Genomic DNA, 20,313 nt, shown 5'->3' on the forward strand with positions numbered 1-20,313 from the left:
CTTTGGGAAGAATTAATAGATACACGATGTATATTAGTTCGTTTTCACACTGCTATAAAGAACTTCCCTGAGACGGGGGTAATTTATTTAAAGAAAAAGAGGTTTAATTGACTCACAGTTCCGTATGGCTGGGGAGGCCTCAGGAAACTTATAATCATGGTGGAAGGCAAAGGGGAAGGAAGCACCTTCTTCACAAGGCAGCAGGAGAGAGAGAGAGAACAAGTGAATGGGAAGAGCCCCTTGTAAAACCATCAAATCTCATGAGAACTCACTCACTATCACATGGGAAAACAGCATGGGGGAAACCACCCCCATGATCCAATCACCTCCCACCAGATCCCCCCTTGATGTGTGGGGATTACAGTTCTAGATGAGATTTGGGTGGGGACACAAAGCCAAACCTTATCACAATGGAAAGCTCATGGATGGGTTCTAAGAATGAGGAAATGTCCCTTAGCATTTTGCCTACTTTTCATTTATGACATTTTCCCCCAGCAATTTGGCAAAATGTTACCTACCTTTACATCAGTGTTCATATGCATATCCCCTGTCTTCCTCCTTTTCCTCATACATTAACAAAAGAATAACTTTGTTTTCTCCACATCACCATTCACCCTATTGTATAAGAGAAGAAAAGCAAAATAGGATGAAAGAACTGTCGAGGCACATACACACAAGTTACACTCTGCAGAAGAAAGAATTTGCTCTACTTGGTAGTAGACAGAAATTAACTCACCAAAGATCACCAGGGAATCAGATCCAATTATATCAGCAGGACTTTAGTTAACATCATGGTACTAGAACCTTCTTTAACACTCAAAACTTATGAATGCCTAGAAATAGTTTTAAGGTTAATATCTCTATGCTGGAGGCTAAAGAGTACCCACAAATGAATACAGTTGTGTCTGATGAGTATCTGTGATTATTTTGGAAATTGTCCTGCTATTTAAAATGAAAAAAATAGAAATGTCTTAGATTTTCAGATCATTAACCTATTCTAAACAATTACATCAGTGTAGGGTTGTTTTGTGGTTGTGTGGGAGTATTATGAGGTTTTTTGGGGGGAAAGTGGGGGATGAAATGAAGTTGTTTGCATTTACAACCCTAATAATTAAAACAAGCCAGAGGAAATTAGCTACATGGCTGTTGTAATTTCTAGTGTATGATCAAAAATAATTATGGCACTTTGCCATATGCTCTTGCCTTCTTCTTAAATATTGCTATTGGGATAAGATGAGACGACATCAACTAATTGCTTTTTTCTAATATACAACCTTGAACCACAGTGATTCTCTAGAGGACAAAAAATAGCTTCGTGACAAAGAGATTCCAGAAATAAGAACTTTTCGAGCTTTTAACTCTCTATATAATATAGACAAATTGCACAGATTAATATAACCAAATATGTATTGGCCCATGGGAAGAGAGTTACCTGTCTGAAGAATAGGAATGTATTATGTTCATTTAGAACCATTCAAAATCATCAATGATATTAGTTCTGAGTTGACTAAGGATCAATTTTTAAAAACAATACCTAATTGGAAAATAATTCAGTTGCTGACCATTCCTATCAGAGCATCACAGTGCTCTGAAACTAAATATCTCACAGATGCCTTAATAAGTTATAATAATTATGTTGCTGTGATGCATGTAGCCCAAGTCAGAAGTCACTTGATTTGTATTTAATGGATGGGGAAGACATTGGAGCTTGGAGGGAAGAGAATAAAAAGAACCCAGTTTCAGGAAGATCTTTGCTCTAACCCTGCTTCTGCCACATAACAGCAACTCTATGATTTGTATAAGTTGCTTTACCTCTCAAAATCATGGTTTCCTCAATAGGGGATAAAGAAGGCCTATTTCATAGAGTTGGTGTAAAGGATTTATAAGGGCTATAAGTATTAGCTCCTGCCCTGTTTCATCCCCCTACCCTACCTCCACCCCTCATCATGGCTCTGCAATAATAAATATGTCTCAGAGTTGGAAAGACCCATCTGGTCTTTCTCAGATAAGGGTAGTTTTCTTCGAACAGACTGATTCCTGCACATAAAATATAATATAAAACCAAAAGTACCTTCCACATTGTAGACTTTTCATATGTGGTTGTCTCTATGACTTAAATGTACAATCTAGAGTTTGCATGTTAAGGTCTTTCAAGATTACTGTTAGCAGTGATCTGAAAGATGTCTCATGCAGGAAATGCTCACCCAATTATGAGTACTGAAGCTGTATAGCAATATCAGAAATAATATTGCAACACAGTATTTTATATGGATTTTAGATATAGTATTAAAAAAGAAAACTCAACCTGTCTTAAGACTTGTTTTCTCTTTCAACACCGGAATTAACAGGCATGCCATTCTTTTTCAAACTTTATGTGCAGAGCCAAATGAACATCAACATTAGTTCTCCACTGGGTCAATGGCTTCTACCTTTTTAAAAATATCTGAAGCAGTGTTACTCTACCCACCTTTTCTCAAGAAATTGTGTCCTTTAGAACTCACTCCCATATAGTTTAGGAATGCTTGATAGGGTATATTTTAGGTGGGAGTCACCTGTGCCTATATGGAGCTTCGATGTCAATGCCCTTGTCATTTGGTGTAATGGTTTTGTCATTCTAACTTATTTGGCCCCAAGGGGTGTGTGTGTGTGTGTGTGTGTGTGTGTGTGTGTGTGTGTTTGAAACATAGCATATGTAATTTTTTCTTACTCCTTGAGAAATAGAACTTTAAATAACATTTCTATCTTTAAAATGTACTTGTGAATAGTTATCACTTTCCTGAATTCTACCTTCCAAAGGTAGGACAAGAGAAGGATGAAATTAAATCACACATGCAGCTATTTTTATAACTTATGAGCACTCAATGATGATAGCATCCCTCTTCTTTACTTTCTCTCTGATTCTGGAGCCACTGCTATTTTGGTTCCTGAATGTCTGGGACTGCCTGTCCACTAGACTTCCTGCCTTCACTCTGACCTTGCTACATTTACCCTGAACACCATCCTCCCAATAATCATTACCAAATACTATTTTCACAATGTTACACCTTTACACAAGAAGCTACAGTAGAATATTATCCTTATAGAATCAGATGTAACCTCCAGGCTGCATTCTAAGCTCTCATTGGCTGCACTGTACCCTTTGAACCTGAACTTCCTGAGAACTACCTCTTAGCTCCTGCCTATAGCTCTGGCTCCCATCTTCATGCAGTAGGTATTCATTTTCTTTTGAACAGCTTCATGTCTTCTCTGCTAGCAGGATTGGTGTCATGGCAGAAAGTGAGAGGGGGACTAGAAGGATGCAACATTGATGAAACCTCACAGTAGGTTAGGCGTTGGGTTAGGTACTTTGTTGGTCTACTCACATCATCTCATCTAATCTTTGCCAAAACCTCAAAAGGAAGGTATTATTGGCCCTACTTATAGACATACAATAGGTACTTAATGCATGTTTGTGTGATGAATAAATATGCAGCGAATTTTTGCATTGTGACTGGATGAAAAGAAACTAGGAAAAACAAGATATAGATGAGAAAGATACCTCTCATCTTACTTCCAACCTAGTATATCGTAAATGAACTCATCAGTTTTAAAAAGTAATTTTAAGAATGGAGTCAGAGGGTCAGACGAGGAGAGAAAGCATCACATATTACCAGAGTTCGGGATTGCTTAAGGCGTTTTGACAAATGGGATTTTGCTCAGTTTCCTCCAGGGATAATCCACCGTAGGCCAGGCATTTTTAAAGATTAGATTTTGAAATAAAGCTTTGCCCCTGGGAATATACTGAGGCAAGAGAGCATATCCCTTCTCTCTGCTGTTGTAGTGCTTAAGTGTGAGAATTTTTGAATGAGATATGAAAGCAAAGACAACAAACCCTGCAGGATAATAGTCTCTGAGGACTTTAATAACAGCCATTTTTAAAGCAAAGCCTGTGGACTCCTAAATCCATAGCTGCTCGTTTAAGATGCAAGGCAATGCAGTGGACCTGAAAACATACTCCTTATCTACCTAGAGCAACCAGGCTCCAAGCCAAACAGCAGTCCTCAAATTAACTCTTGTTTCTCTTGGGATGACAACTCTGCTACTTTTAAAGGTGTTGCATGGCCACATATAGAATAAGAAGGGAAAGAAACGGTCATGCCCTCTTGTGAATCTGTATCCAACTGCATTTTCTCATCTAGTTAGGAACCTCCGGTGGTTAGATTAGAATCCTGATAAGGGCCAAGACTGTGGGTCCAATTTCTTCCTATGGATTCTTCTAAAAAAATTTGTTAGGAAAGATCACTTCAGGGTTTTTTGGGGTTTTTTTTTTTTTTTTGGCGTGTTTTAATTCCCAATCCATAATAGACTGATACTTTTGTAACATGCAATAAAAATGAATTATTTTAAAAATTACAAATACCAGACATACAACATTTAAGCCCACACTTTTTATTTTTAGGTTGCTGTACACGTTTCTAAAGATTTACTCTCAATTTGTGTTCTTATGTCTTCATAATAGAATATCTGTATCTGTTTCTGTGTGTGTGTGTGTGTATGTATGAGTGTATGCAAGTGTGCTCCAAAAGCTCTACTGTTTAGAGCTCATGTTTAATGAGTCATTTTGGGTAACCAGTCTAAGGGAGTTCTACTTTTGTATAATTGTTTTTGTTTTATTTTTATTTAAATCATCAACACCTTTTCAAAACAACTGTATCAAATAAAAGTCATTTGGTCATTTGAAGCATTTACATACACTGCTTTCTTCTTTTTTTTTTTTTTTAATTTATTTATTATTATTATACTTTAAGTTGTAGGGTACATGTGCACAACGTGCAGGTTTGTTACATATGTATACTTGTGCCATGTTGGTGTGCTGCACCCATCAACTCGTCATTTACATCAGGTATAACTCCCAATGCAATCCCTCCCCCCTCCCCCCTCCCCCCTCACCATGATAGGCCCCGGTGTGTGATGTTCCCCTTCCCGAATCCAAGTGATCTCATTGTTCAGTTCCCACCTATGAGTGAGAACATGCGGTGTTTGGTTTTCTGTTCTTGTGATAGTTTGCTAAGAATGATGGTTTCCAGCTGCATCCATGTCCCTACAAAGGACACAAACTCATCCTTTTTTATGGCTGCATAGTATTCCATGGTGTATATGTGCCACATTTTCTTAATCCAATCTGTCACTGATGGACATTTGGGTTGATTCCAAGTCTTTGCTATTGTGAATAGTGCTGCAATAAACATACGTGTGCATGTGTCTTTATAGCAGCATAATTTATAATCCTTTGGGTATATACCCAGTAATGGGATGGCTGGGTCATATGGTACATCTAGTTTTAGATCCTTGAGGAATCGCCATACTGTTTTCCATAATGGTTGAACTAGTTTACAATCCCACCAACAGTGTAAAAGTGTTCCTATTTCTCCATATCCTCTCCAGCACCTGTTGTTTCCTGACTTTTGAATGATCGCCATTCTAACTGGTGTGAGATGGTATCTCATTGTGGTTTTGATTTGCATTTCTCTGATGGCCAGTGATGATGAGCATTTTTTCATGTGTCTGTTGGCTGTATGAATGTCTTCTTTTGAGAAATGTCTGTTCATATCCTTTGCCCACTTTTTGATGGGGTTGTTTGTTTTTTTCTTGTAAATTTGTTTGAGTTCTTTGTAGGTTCTGGATATTAGCTCTTTGTCAGATGAGTAGATTGCAAAAATTTTCTCCCATTCTGTAGGTTGCCTGTTCACTCTGATGGTAGTTTCTTTTGCTGTGCAGAAGCTCTTTAGTTTAATGAGATCCCCTTTGTCAATTTTGGCTTTTGCTGCCGTTGCTTTTGGTGTTTTAGACATGAAGTCTTTGCCCATGCCTATGTCCTGAATGGTACTACCTAGGTTTTCCTCTAGGATTTTTATGGTATTAGGTCTAACATTTAAGTCTCGAATCCATCTTGAATTAATTTTCGTATAAGGAGTAAGGAAAGGATCCAGTTTCAGCTTTCTACTTATGGCTAGCCAATTTTCCCAGCACCATTTATTAAATAGGGAATCCTTTCCCCATTTCTTGTTTCTCTCAGGTTTGTCAAAGATCAGATGGCTGTAGATGTGTGGTATTATTTCTGAGGACTCTGTTCTGTTCCATTGGTCTATATCTCTGTTTTGGTACCAGTACCATGCTGTTTTGGTTACTGTAGCCTTGTAGTATAGTTTGAAGTCAGGTAGCGTGATGCCTCCAGCTTTGTTCTTTTGACTTAGGATTGTCTTGGAGATGCGGGCTCTTTTTTGGTTCCATATGAACTTTAAAGCAGTTTTTTCCAATTCTGTGAAGAAGCTCATTGGTAGCTTGATGGGGATGGCATTGAATCTATAAATTACCTTGGGCAGTATGGCCATTTTCACGATATTGATTCTTCCTATCCATGAGCATGGTATGTTCTTCCATTTGTTTGTGTCCTTTTTTATTTCACTGAGCAGTGGTTTGTAGTTCTCCTTGAAGAGATCCTTTACATCCCTTGTAAGTTGGATTCCTAGGTATTTTATTCTCTTTGAAGCAATTGTGAATGGAAGTTCATTCCTGATTTGGCTCTCTGTTTGTCTGTTACTGGTGTATAAGAATGCTTGTGATTTTTGCACATTAATTTTGTATCCTGAGACTTTGCTGAAGTTGCTTATCAGCTTAAGGAGATTTTGGGCTGAGACAATGGGGTTTTCTAAATATACAATCATGTCATCTGCAAACGGACAATTTGACTTCTTCTTTTCCTAACTGAATCCCCTTGATTTCTTTCTCTTGCCTGATTGCCCTAGCCAGAACTTCCAACACTATGTTGAATAGGAGTGGTGAGAGAGGGCATCCCTGTCTTGTGCCAGTTTTCAAAAGGAATTTTTCCAGTTTTTGCCCGTTCAGTATGATATTGGCTGTGGGTTTGTCATAAATAGCTCTTATTATTTTGAGGTACGTTCCATCAATACCGAATTTATTGAGCGTTTTTAGCATGAAGGGCTGTTGAATTTTGTCAAAAGCCTTTTCTGCATCTATTGAGATAATGATGTGGTTCTTGTCTTTGGTTCTGTTTATATGCTGGATTATGTTTATTGATTTGCGAATGTTGAACCAGCCTTGCATCCCAGGGATGAAGCCCACTTGATCATGGTGGATAAGCTTTTTGATGTGCTGCTGAATCCGGTTTGCCAGTATTTTATTGAGGATTTTTGCATCGATGTTCATCAGGGATATTGGTCTAAAATTCTCTTTTTTTGTTGTGTCTCTGCCAGGCTTTGGTATCAGGATGATGTTGGCCTCATAAAATGAGTTAGGGAGGATTCCCTCTTTTTCTATTGATTGGAATAGTTTCAGAAGGAATGGTACCAACTCCTCCTTGTACCTCTGGTAGAATTCAGCTGTGAATCCATCTGGTCCTGGACTTTTTTTGGTTGGTAGGCTATTAATTATTGCCTCAATTTCAGAGCCTGCTATTGGTCTATTCAGGGATTCAACTTCTTTCTGGTTTAGTCTTGGAAGAGTGTAAGTGTCCAGGAAATTATCCATTTCTTCTAGATTTTCCAGTTTATTTGCGTAGAGGTGTTTATAGTATTCTCTGATGGTAGTTTGTATTTCTGTGGGGTCGGTGGTGATATCCCCTTTATCATTTTTAATTGCGTCTATTTGATTCTTCTCTCTTTTCTTCTTTATTAGTCTTGCTAGTGGTCTGTCAATTTTGTTGATCTTTTCAAAAAACCAACTCCTGGATTCATTGATTTTTTGGAGGGATTTTGTGTCTCTATCTCCTTCAGTTCTGCTCTGATCTTAGTTATTTCTTGCCTTCTGCTAGCTTTCGAATGTGTTTGCTCTTGCTTCTCTAGTTCTTTTAATTGTGATGTTAGAGCGTCAATTTTAGATCTTTCCTGCTTTCTCTTGTGGGCATTTAGTGCTATAAATTTCCCTCTACACACTGCTTTAAATGTGTCCCAGAGATTCTGGTATGTTGTATCTTTGTTCTCATTGGTTTCAAAGAACATCTTTATTTCTGCCTTCATTTCGTTATGTACCCAGTAGTCATTCAGAAGCAGGTTGTTCAGTTTCCATGTAGTTGAGCGGTTCTGATTGAGTTTCTTAGTCCTGAGTTCTAGTTTGATTGCACTGTGGTCTGAGAGACAGTTTGTTATAATTTCTGTTCTTGTACATTTGCTGAGGAGTGCTTTACTTCCAATTACGTGGTCAATTTTGGAGTAAGTACGATGTGGTGCTGAGAAGAATGTATATTCTGTTGATTTGGGGTGGAGAGTTCTATAGATGTCTATTAGGTCTGCTTGCTGCAGAGATGAGTTCAATTCCTGGATATCCTTGTTAACTTTCTGTCTCGTTGATCTGTCTAATGTTGACAGTGGAGTGTTGAAGTCTCCCATTATTATTGTATGGGAGTCTAAGTCTCTTTGTAAGTCTCTAAGGACTTGCTTTATGAATCTGGGTGCTCCTGTATTGGGTGCATATATATTTAGGATAGTTAGCTCTTCCTGTTGAATTGATCCCTTTACCATTATGTAATGGCCTTCTTTGTCTCTTTTGATCTTTGATGGTTTAAAGTCTGTTTTATCAGAGACTAGTATTGCAACCCCCGCTTTTTTGTGTTCTCCATTTGCTTGGTAAATCTTCCTCCATCCCTTGATTTTGAGCCTATGTATGTCTCTGCGTGTGAGATGGGTCTCCTGAATACAGCAGACTGATGGGTCTTGACTCTTTATCCAGTTTGCCAGTCTGTGTCTTTTAATTGGAGCATTTAGTCCATTTACATTTAAGGTTAAGATTGTTATGTGTGAACTTGATCCTGCCATTATGATATTAACTGGTTATTTTGCTCGTTAGTTGATGCAGTTTCTTCCTAGCCTTGATGGTCTTTACATTTTGGCATGTTTTTGCAATGGCTGGTACCGGTTGTTCCTTTCCATGTTTAGTGCTTCCTTCAGGGTCTCTTGTAAGGCAGGCCTAGTGGTGACAAAATCTCTAAGCATTTGCTTATCTGTAAAGGATTTTATTTCTCCTTCACTTATGAAACTTAGTTTGGCTGGATATAAAATTCTGGGTTTAAAATTCTTTTCTTTAAGAATGTTGAATATTGGCCCCCACTCTCTTCTGGCTTGAAGAGTTTCTGCCGAGAGATCTGCTGTTAGTCTGATGGGCTTCCCTTTGTGGGTAACCCGACCTTTCTCTCTGGCTGCCCTTAAGATTTTTTCCTTCATTTCAACTTTGGTGAATCTGGCAATTATGTGTCTTGGAGTTGCTCTTCTCGAGGAGTATCTTTGTGGCGTTCTCTGTATTTCCTGGATTTGAATGTTGGCCTGCCCTACTAGGTTGGGGAAGTTCTCCTGGATGATATCCTGAAGAGTGTTTTCCAACTTGGTTCCATTTTCCCCCTCACTTTCAGGCACCCCAATCAGACGTAGATTTGGTCTTTTTACATAATCCCATACTTCTTGCAGGCTTTCTTCATTTCTTTTTCTTCTTTTTTCTTTTGGTTTCTCTTCTCGCTTCATTTCATTCATTTGATCCTCAATCGCTGACATTCTTTCTTCCAGTTGATCGAGTCGGTTACTGAAGCTTGTGCATTTGTCACGTATTTCTCGTGTCATGGTTTTCGTCTCTTTCATTTCGTTTATGACCTTCTCTGCATTAATTACTCTAGCCATCAATTCTTCCACTTTTTTTTCAAGATTTTTAGTTTCTTTGCACTGGGTACGTAATTCCTCCTTTAGCTCTGAGAAATTTGATGGACTGAAGCCTTCTTCTCTCATCTCGTCGAAGTCATTCTCCGTCCAGCTTTGATCCGTTGCTGGCGATGAGCTGCACTCCTTTGCCGGGGGAGATGCGCTCTTATTTTTTGAATTACCAGCTTTTCTGCCCTGCTTTTTCCCCATCTTTGTGGTTTTATCTGCCTCTGGTCTTTGATGATGGTGATGTACTGATGGGGTTTTGGTGTAGGTGTCCTTCCTGTTTAATAGTTTTCCTTCTAACAGTCAGGACCCTCAGCTGTAGGTCTGTTGGAGATTGCTTGAGGTCCACTCCAGACCCTGTTTGCTTGGGTATCAGCAGCAGAGGTTGCAGAAGATAGAATATTTCTGAACAGCGAGTGTACCTGTCTGATTCTTGCTTTGGAAGCTTCCTCTCAGGGGTGTACTCCACCCTGTGAGGTGTGGGGTGTCAGACTGCCCCTAGTGGGGGATGTCTCCCAGTTAGGCTACTCAGGGGTCAGGGACCCACTTGAGCAGGGAGTCTGTCCCTTCTCAGATCTCAACCTCCGTGTTGGGAGATCCACTGCTCTCTTCAAAGCTGTCAGACAGAGTCGTTTGCGTCTGCAGAGCTTTCTGTTGTTATTGTTTACTGTGCCCTGTCCCCAGAGGTGGAGTCTACAGAGACAGGCAGGTTTCCTTGAGCTGCTGTGAGCTCCACCCAGTTCGAGCTTCCCAGCAGCTTTGTTTACCTACTTAAGCCTCAGCAATGGCGGGCGCCCCTCCCCCAGCCTCGCTGCTGCCTTGCCGGTAGATCACAGACTGCTGTGCTAGCAATGAGGGAGGCTCCGTGGGTGTGGGACCCTCCCGGCCAGGTGTGGGATATGATCTCCTGGTGTGCCTGTTTGCTTAAAGCGCAGTATTGGGGTGGGAGTTACCCGATTTTCCAGGTGTTGTGTGTCTCAGTTCCCCTGGCTAGGAAAAGGGATTCCCTTCCCCCTTGCGCTTTCCAGGTGAGGCAATGCCTCGCCCTGCTTCAGCTCTCGCTGGTCGGGCTGCAGCAGCTGACCAGCACCGATCGTCTGGCACTCCCCAGTGAGATGAACCCAGTACCTCAGTTGAAAATGCAGAAATCACCGGTCTTCTGTGTCGCTCGCGCTGGGAGTTGGAGACTGGAGCTGTTTCTATTCGGCCATCTTGCTCCGCCCCCCCACTGCTTTCTTCTTAAACAGATTTTATTGAATGTAAATCTGCTTTCTCTGGCTAACTCAGCATCATCATCATGAGCATTAACTATTTTGCTTCACTATAAAACTAGGTGATGCCTTCAAGGGCTACTAATGCATCGAGAGCTGTTAGTTTCCACACTGTGTGACCCTGGTCAGTTATGCATGCCGTGGTTCCTTTTACACCTTTCTGGTTCTTTGTAAGGTGTCACTTCTTCCGACTCTCAATTTAGCCACTTAGGATAATTTCTTTCCTATTTCGAATTGTATGTTCCTGACCTTCTAAGTTCTTAGAAATCAGACCACTTCTTCCCCATCAAGCTAATTTAAATTAGGTAAAAATTATCAGCAAGGAGGAACTAATGGCCTTATAATGATTCATATACTAACTGCTTTCAGAAGAACTTAGAGATAATCTGTCTATAATAAAATTTTCAAGGAGATTTGGTCACTTATTATTATTGTTTCTACGCCATTGTGTTTGTTTCCTTACTTCTCAGCTATATTAAAATAGGTAAGTTTTCATTTGCTGAGTCCTATTTTAGAGACCAATAATTCCATTTACGTGGGAAAGGAAATATGTGGATATGATTATTCATGATGTTCTAGAGTGGTATCACAACCATTTGTTTAATGGTTAATAAAATGGTTAATAATAAAAAGAAGGATACAGCACTAATTCTTGATATATCCCTCCTTTATTTTTCTTCTAGTAAAACATCCATAACTTTTCCTATTCTTCCCCAGTTGTATTATTACTTGTGAACACCATGGATCATTCTTCTTGTTGAATGAAATAGTGCAAATTTAATATTCAATAATCTTATCTTTGTTCTTTTCTTTATAAAGTTTTATTCTCAGTGGCTTCCTAAAGGAAGACTTTATTCTACTTGGTTTATGCAGTTGGGCTGCATTCTACCTATTTCTCTCAACACTCATTGTCCATTCCAATCAGGTTGTGCAATTCATTGTCCCTGCTCATAAACCAAATTCATTTCACCTTTACTCCATTCCCATGCTATTCTTTTTACCTGGAATATTTTCTTTTTTTCCCCTTTCTCAATCATATACATCCCTCAAGGTTCAAGCCAAGTCCCGTAACTTCATGAAATCTATTTCTATCATCTGATTTCCACATGGATTATCTTGTAATAGTAAGCCCTGCATTTGCTATTATTTATTAAAGACCTCTTGTGTTCTGGACACTATTCAAATCATTTTACAAAAATTATTCCATGTAATATTCAAAAAATTTAGCAGATACGTATTATTATTTCATGTTTAGTGAAACCAAAGTAATTAAAGAGTTTTCATCATTATGTGGCTAATAAGGGAGAGAAGAGAAGAGTCAAACCTATGTCTGTTTAACTGCAGTTTGCCATGAGTTTTCTCTGGAAGCTGAGAAAGGAGATTCACAGCAGGAGTAGATGAGACTCAGATAAGAAGGAAGTGTGGAATCTGTAAAAACCCTTCAGAAAACAGGATCTCCCCTACTCCTAAAACTGCTGTACTATGAACATATTGCTTGTCTCGTAACTGAACTTTTTTGGTACTCCCAGCTGAAATTTGCTCTATAATTGTGCAGAACTTTAGACCAAATATTTCTCTTCTGGGACACACATTCTTTTATTCGTTTGCATCCATTTTCTCAACTACTTTGTGTTTTCTCTTGTTGTATTGGATGCATCTCTGTCCACTGCTACAAATCTGTTTAATAGTCTTTATATTAATAAGACCATAAAATTGCTCTTCGTGTGCTGAAATCATTATCCTTTATTTTCTAATGGCAGTCCTAGATTTGTGAAAATTTAGGTAGTAGCATTATTAATAGGAAAAACTACCACCAACAACTAAACTTGAAAGGTAGTATAGCCTAGTGGCTAAGAGCACAGTCCCTGAAGTCTGACTGACTAGGTTCTAAATCTTGCTGCATTTATTAGTTGTGTGACCTTGGGCATTTTTAGTTAACCTTACAGTAGTTTCATTATCTTATATGGAAAATGAAGGTAATAGTAGCCCCTACCCTGGAGGGTTGTTGAGAGGAGAAAATGAGCTCGTGTATATACAGCACTTTGGATAGCACCTGGTATATAGTAAGTTTCATGTATGTTGTTGCTCTTGCTGCTGCTGCTGCTGCTGCTGCTATGGTTTTTGTTACATAACAAATACCTTTTCCCCTTTGTTTATTCGTTATTGCTTTTCCTAAAGACTACAGTCACAAAAAAGAAGAAAAAAATTAGAGAGCATACAGTGAATGCAGTAATGAATGATCTTTTCTACTTAAGTCAGAAATGAAATAAAACTATCCAAAAATTTCCATGAAAATTACCCTTTGTCCAGATTGGCTACCCTCTGAGAACCCCACTTGATTCTCCATATCAATCTTTTGCTTTTTTGTGCTACCTGAGTCTGAGGTTTAGTCTTTAAATGATGAGTTTAGACAAATGTCATTATGGTAGTTTTATATATATGACTCATGTTGCCTTATTGATACTGAAAAATCTCCACTACAGCATGCCAGTGTTTGAAAGAGAGCCTTGGGTTCTTCCCCAATACTTACCTTCCTTTTAGGGCAACCTATCTGAATCCTGTAGCTTGACAGGTTTCCTACCAGCCTGCCATCCCAAAGGAACATGGATGAGCTATATTTATGCTGATGCGTCAAATCATTTCTTGGTATGGTTCCATGTGGTATGGTCCACATGGCTCTTGTAGACAAAGAGATGAACTACTGATGGCAGAATTTCTATTCTGGTAGCAGGGAAATTTGTAGAAAGGAGACCTTTTCAGTGTGAACATTTTTTGCTCACAGGTGGTCCAGGATGCCCCATGCTAAATGAGAAGTGAAAAGAGCAGTCAGAATTCAATTTTTCATTGAGAACAAATCAATCCACGTGGGTAAACATTTTATCAAACTCAAGATTGCTGTCTCTCAAGGTGCTTTTCCCTCAACAGTCACTTATTTCCTCTTGCAAGTAGTATCTTCGTTCAGGTTCAATGACTACTGTATATTATGTCCAATGCTTCCAGCAAATGGGTTGGTGGTGACAGCCCAAGATCTTCTAGAATCAAGAGAATTGGATCCACTTCCGAGTTCTAACACTTATCAGCTATGTGACTTTTAGGCAAGTCAGTTAAACATCCAAGTCACAGTGCTCTCATCTGCAAAGCAGAAAATGTGATGTACTTCACAGAGCCAAGGGGAAGAATGACTAAGGTGGTACACTTGTACGTGATTTGTAACCAGTAAAGCCCTTTACTGTACACGTGTCATTTATAGCTCTATACCACCATCATGACCTAGAAAACGAGTACTGACAGAAGACTTATCTTCTTGCCAATGCTAAGACAACTTTAGCCATTTCTGCATTTCTAAAGGAAGGAGTCTTTATCCCCCTATCTATGAAGACTTAGCAGGAATTCCCATCAATATTTAGTTGGTAATATAAACAAATTAAACAAAAGTGCGCACTAGGTTTTAGGAAAATTAAAGACAGAGCTATGGTTTGTACACCTCTTACATTTCCCAAAGTGCTAAAACTAGACAGTAAATCAGTCCTCAATAACTACTTGTTTATCAACTTTGTATTCATTTATTTGTTGATAATACAACAAAGATGTCTATACGCAGTATAAGACACATGGCAAAGATGAAAATTAGCAAATTCGTGAATCAACATTCTATTTATGCTTAAGAAGACAAAGAAAGTGTTGGTGACTTCATGGTATACATAACCTTAAGGAGCTCGTGATTGAGCCTGGGTCTCTGCTATCAATGTAGGATATAAAAATTCAAATGTACTATCTTTCATATGTATATTAATATAGTAAACATGGAAAACTGATGCTACTAATGAAAATACTTTATTTTGTTGAACAACTAAAAGTTTGTCTTTAATCCCCTAAGTGCATACAAAAAGGAAAGTGTTGTACAAATCAAATACAACAGAACAAGAAAAGTAAAAGACAAGTGAAGGAATTTTCTGGAACTTAGATCTGGTTGGCTTTTTCTTCTGAAGTACTTAGATAAATTCACTCAGTTTTCTCTTTTGCTGAAGAAGTGCAAATTAGGCAGGTGTGTTATTCTATGTAGGCAAAAGGAAAAAAGAAAGAAAAACATAAAATGGCTATCTATTTGACCAAACTTCATTCTGCAAGCATCCCAATACTAACCTTCTACCATATAAACTAGTTTCAAATCAGGCTATATCCTTCCAGTACAAACCTGGTTTTGATGGGACAGAGATACTACTCAGTCTGTTTCAGTATTTCCCTTCTTTCAACTTCTGATGTGGTTCTATCCATATTCCCCTTTCTGTCTCCCAGTCAAAGAGAATGGGACACAACTCTCTTTAGAGTCCATCAGTGATGCTTTAGCTGCCAAAAATAGTGACAACAGACATTCATTGTCTGTCTACCTTACTTGTCTAAAATTCAGAATTCTGCATCTTAAGAGGCTGTGGCTGAAAACATGAGCCAGTTCTTCAGAATTTCTAACATGTTATTTCTGCCACTTTCTCCCTTACTTTAGCAGAGTAATTTAATTCAATTTGAGGGGAGGGGGGAAACTTTTCTAGTTACACAGATCAATCCAATTGTTTGGAGCTTCAGAGTGAATTTTTAAACTTGTTGAACAGAAGCATACAAATCTCTAAGAGCAAGTCAGATAATGTACAAAGCCTCCATTCATTGTGTAGGCAGAAAGGAATGCTGGTACCCAGCAGCTCTCAAAGGAATGTTCCCTTGGCTTTGACTGTTCTGCTGGGAACAAGGAGGGAAACACATATATAAAATGAATTTATAATGTCTCTGGCTTGTAATGGCAAAATGATAAGAAAAGTTGGCTGTTTAATATAAACTGTCAGTTGCATATTCCAGGCCTCCTCTCTTTGAGGTTCCTCCCACATCCACACGCCCGGCTACTGTTTAGTGCAGAGTACAAAGTGGCCGTTTATTATTATTGACTGGTGAGGCCTGTGCTCCAAAATTCATTCTGTCAACAGAATGTAAGCAAAGTTGGCATTTTAAAGCAGGGCTCTTTCAGTTTCTGGGTTTTCTCAGGATTGCTATGCAACAGGATCAGTGCTGTAGTCCTCGGTTCAAGCTGAAAATGTTACACAGGAAGACATACCATGTAAAGGTCAGATTCTTCTACTATAATAATTTTCTTGATCTGTGTATATACAAATGAGGTTGAATGCATAACCTCTTATCATAACTCTTACCAAGGTCCTATGTACTTTCCACCTGTCAAGCCTAAAAATATGTATTAAATGGGAAATCATAACTAATAAATGTATGATGCTGTACTATATGTATGATGCTATAATACCAAGGTGAACTTAATGTGTGTTGTCAAGAAGATTCTCTCCCCCATGACAGACTCCCAGGAATGTGCTGGTGCTGTGGACCAAGTACAATCTTGTTTATTAGTCTCTCCACGCTTTTATGGTCAGAGTTAACTCTACAGACTACTACGTGAATAGAAAATATGACTTGATCCATATAGTAATGAAATTATTGGCACTGGGGTATACTTTATCATAGAATTTTATTTCCTATCACTTCCATAAAATAATACATTTTGTTCATAGACTAGAAGATATAACTAGTGAACTTTATGAAGTTATAAATATGTTACTTTCCAACTCATAATGGCAAGGAGTAAATTTATTACACCTAATAAGATGCCCATTTTAAATCTACATAATAACAGGTGAAGGCAATACGCCAAGAAAAGGAATTTAAGATGTATCTTCTTGTTAGTTAACCTGACTGAAGTGTCTTTTGAACTAATAATTGTTTAATTTTTGCAATTCTCCAAATTCACATTCATCACTTGCTTCCTTTGTTTGGTAATTCTGCACATATTCTTCTTCCTGCTGTCCTGTAGGACCTCCAAGGTGAAATTGAAGCTCACACAGATGTTTATCACAACCTGGATGAAAATAGCCAAAAAGTCCTGAGATCCATAGAAGGTTCTGATGATGCAGTCCTGTTACAAAGACGTTTGGATAACATGAACTTCAAGTGGAGTGAACTTCGGAAAAAGTCTCTCAACATTAGGTAGGAAAAGATCTGGAGCAAAAAGGCCAAAATGAATTAAAATGGCAAAATTGTCCTCGTTGTCTTAGCACAAGTAACTAGTATCTCATATGTCTATGTAAATCATCCAATTTCAGAATGATTCATTTTATTTTGAATAAATGAATCATTTATTTGCTTGGTATGGAGATGACACTTGAGGATTCAGATTAGATTAAAATGGTGATGTTTTATAACCATAGGCGACATGGATATTAAGACATTAGAGTGAATTCAAATGAGGAGGTGCAGCTATTCTAATTTCATAAATTTCTCTTTTGGCATATCACAGGGTTATACAAAAAGCGATAACAAATTAACGGATATTATGGAATTATTTTTGGCATTAGTCTAAATGCATACCAGAGGACAGTCTTTAAAAACTGTAACACATTATAATTAACAGTTTAGAGGAGATAGCTCCTACAGTTAAAGAGAGACTATAGCAACTTCCTGTCTTTTGCTTCCTCTCAGATTTTGTTAAAACACCTCCTCTGTAAACTAAGCTTTTAGTTGTACTATACTCACATACTTCATATTTTGCCCCCTTCTATGTGCCAGCTTTCTTTTGAGAAGTTAGTTAATGGATGCATCATAGCATCTTTGTAAAAGGGGCAGAGGGAAGTTCTTGTTATACCAGTTTTGCAGTAGTTCCGTGGAGGAACAAAAGGATAGAGATAGTAAAATGCCCAGTGTAACTTAAATGATCCAGCAAGGGCGGGGAATGAAAGCCAGTCTTCCTGCTTTCTAAGCAGTTGCCTTTCTTAATTCATTTCTCTTTATTAAAACTATTTTGTGCTTTCTTCTATGGCTAGAGAAAAAGTGATAGTGAAGGGAGGTAGAAGATGACCAAATGGACTTAATAATAGTTATGGGAGTATGCACTAAAGGGTGGGAGTAGTTACTACCTCTAGATAGAAAGATTACAGAAGGGAGTTTTTTTTTCTTCTTTATAGTTCTTCTAACTTGTCCAAAATTTTAACATATATACTTCTATAAGGAGGAAAATCTGAATTTTTATTAATTCAGAAGCACTATTGTAAATGTCTGCATCAAGTATGAAATAATGGTGGCAACTAACGTTTACATGATGTACCTACATACCACGCAACGCCATAAGCACTTTCCATTCATTGACTGGTTTAATGCTCTCAGCAACCCTAAGAGGTAGATTTTATTGTTAAATTCTTTTTACATTTGAAGAAAGTGAGGCACAGAGAGGCTAAATAACTTCCTTAGGGTCACTTAGCAAGTGGAAGATACAAGATGAAAACAGGGAGTCTGGGCCAGGTGGATATAACTAACCATCAAGTGGTTTAGAAACTCTAAGAGGCCAGGTCATTGAATGTTAGAATGAGTCACTCTGGCTGGGCGTGGTGGCTCACGCCTGTAATCCCAGCATTTTGGGAGGCTGAGGCGGGTGGATCATGAGGTCAAGAGATCAAGACCATCCTGGCCAACATGGTGAAACCCCGTCTCTACTAAAAATACAAAAATTAGCTGGGTATGGTGGCACGCACCTGTAGTCCCAGCTACTCGGGAGGCTGAGGCAGGAGAATCACTTGAACCTGGGAGGCGGAGGTTGCAGTGAGCCGGGATCGCACCACTTCACTCCAGCCTGGGAGACAGAGTGAGACTCTGTCTCAAAAAAAAAAAAAAAGAAAAGAAAAAGAAAAGAAAAAAAAGAAACCAGGGATTCTGACTTCAGAGTCTGAACTTTTAACCACCATGCGATACCATAGCATATAAAGAAAGAAGGAAACTTCTACAAAGAAATGCATACAAATTGAAAGGATGGAATAGAGAGTAGATTTTTTCTAGGAGTAGAAAAGGATTTGTTTTTATGAGAAGTAGATTGCTAGGAGTAGAACAGAGTTTATTTTTATGTATAAGGTGTTTTTTCTTCTTTCGCCCAAGTTTGCACCTTGGCTTCCCAGACTTTGTTCCTTATCTCCCTATTTTGTATATGAATTTTGTATCAACTTGTTGGTGGTACACTGAGAGCAACAATGGCAATAGCATTTTCAAAGATAGGGAGTCTCTGTTAGCTTTCTACAGCTTAAACTCTTAAGAGAGGTCAGTATGTGTGATGACATAGGCCACTTTCATAACATTCGTCATTTAAAAAGAATGAAAATGTGCGATAGAAGAAAATATTGGCAGGTAAAGTTAAGTTATTCTTCTCTGCACAAAAGAAAAAGAAAGGTGCTATAATTGTTCCGAGTATCACTGAGTGCCTTTTCTCTCCCTCATGTGAACTTGATAAAATAAAAGGAGAATTAAAAGTGGCAAACAGCATGTCAGCCAAAATATGAACCCTTCATTCTCCGCAGTTTCCCATGTGTCAGCTACCACAGTTTAATTCTTGCTGTCATTAATCAGGTAGAAAACAGTTACCTTAGCTTATCTAAGGTGCTGTGAATTCTAGAATTTAAATATTCAAATCAGTGGTTTGGGCTTTTATATAGGCCTCTCTAATAATACAGGATATGTTATAAGCACTCATAAAAAGCAAAGAAGTAATTCTCCACATCAAAGCAATTTAGCTTATTTTCTGACACTTGATTGAAATTAGGGTATTGGTCAATCTATAGCAAAAGGCAGAGTTCAATTGAGAGAAGTATAGTAAAGGCAGTAATTAGGGATGATTATGAAATAGTATAGAATAACACTGGAAGAGTTAGATATAGAACCATTAGTGGCACTGATAAACCTGCTTTATGAATCTTGTCACTTCTTCCATGGGGGTTATTTTAAAATGAAAAGTTACCACAATTAAAAAATAGTTTCCATGATATCCTGGAAAAATAGTCCTGTGTTTGCCCAAGTTATAACATATTATAAAAAAATTACAGTTGGTTCATTGTTTTGTGAGGGATTCTGAAACTGCTCTTATATTTCAAAAAAATAAAACCATTAGTGCTTTATTTCCCAGGTGTCCATTTTTAAAGAAGCAAAATTGAATTTGAATCCAAATGATTTTGAAGTTTCCCTTTGCATTCCATTGGCTCGTAAGAGATATTCTTGTGCTTCCAAATACAAGTCCATATTGTATCGTTTTCCTTCCATTTATTTTTCTTCTGCCATACATCTTTTCTTTTCCTGTGATTAAAAGTCTTATTTAGGTCATCATGTTATGCCATATTGATACATTTACAAGAATACTCTACCTTGGACGCTGTTTATATCATATTACTCTTTTGTTCAAAGCTTCCATCTTGTAAATCTCCATATCTCCCTCATTCATTTATTTATTTGTTCATTCAACAAATATTTAATGAATGCCTGCTATGTACTAGGCA

General features: G+C 38.2%; 1 protein-coding gene across 3 annotated transcripts in view; it reads left to right on the top strand.

The window, feature by feature from the left end:
* The window catches only part of DMD (dystrophin), a 2,258,239-nt gene that overhangs the window by 1,846,573 nt on the left and 391,353 nt on the right, over positions 1 to 20,313 (top strand). For 2 of the 3 annotated variants that reach the window (XM_037986581.2, XM_073013821.1), the window contains exon 56: positions 16,821 to 16,993. In XM_037986581.2, coding sequence (XP_037842509.2) covers positions 16,821 to 16,993 — 173 coding nt within the window. Of the gene's footprint in view, positions 1 to 16,000; positions 16,068 to 16,820; positions 16,994 to 20,313 lie in introns of those variants that run through there. The other variant, XM_073013822.1, reaches the window with a different exon arrangement.

The sequence above is a fragment of the Chlorocebus sabaeus genome, chromosome X (assembly GCF_047675955.1).
Source record: "Chlorocebus sabaeus isolate Y175 chromosome X, mChlSab1.0.hap1, whole genome shotgun sequence".
NCBI classification, from domain to species: Eukaryota; Metazoa; Chordata; class Mammalia; order Primates; family Cercopithecidae; genus Chlorocebus; species Chlorocebus sabaeus.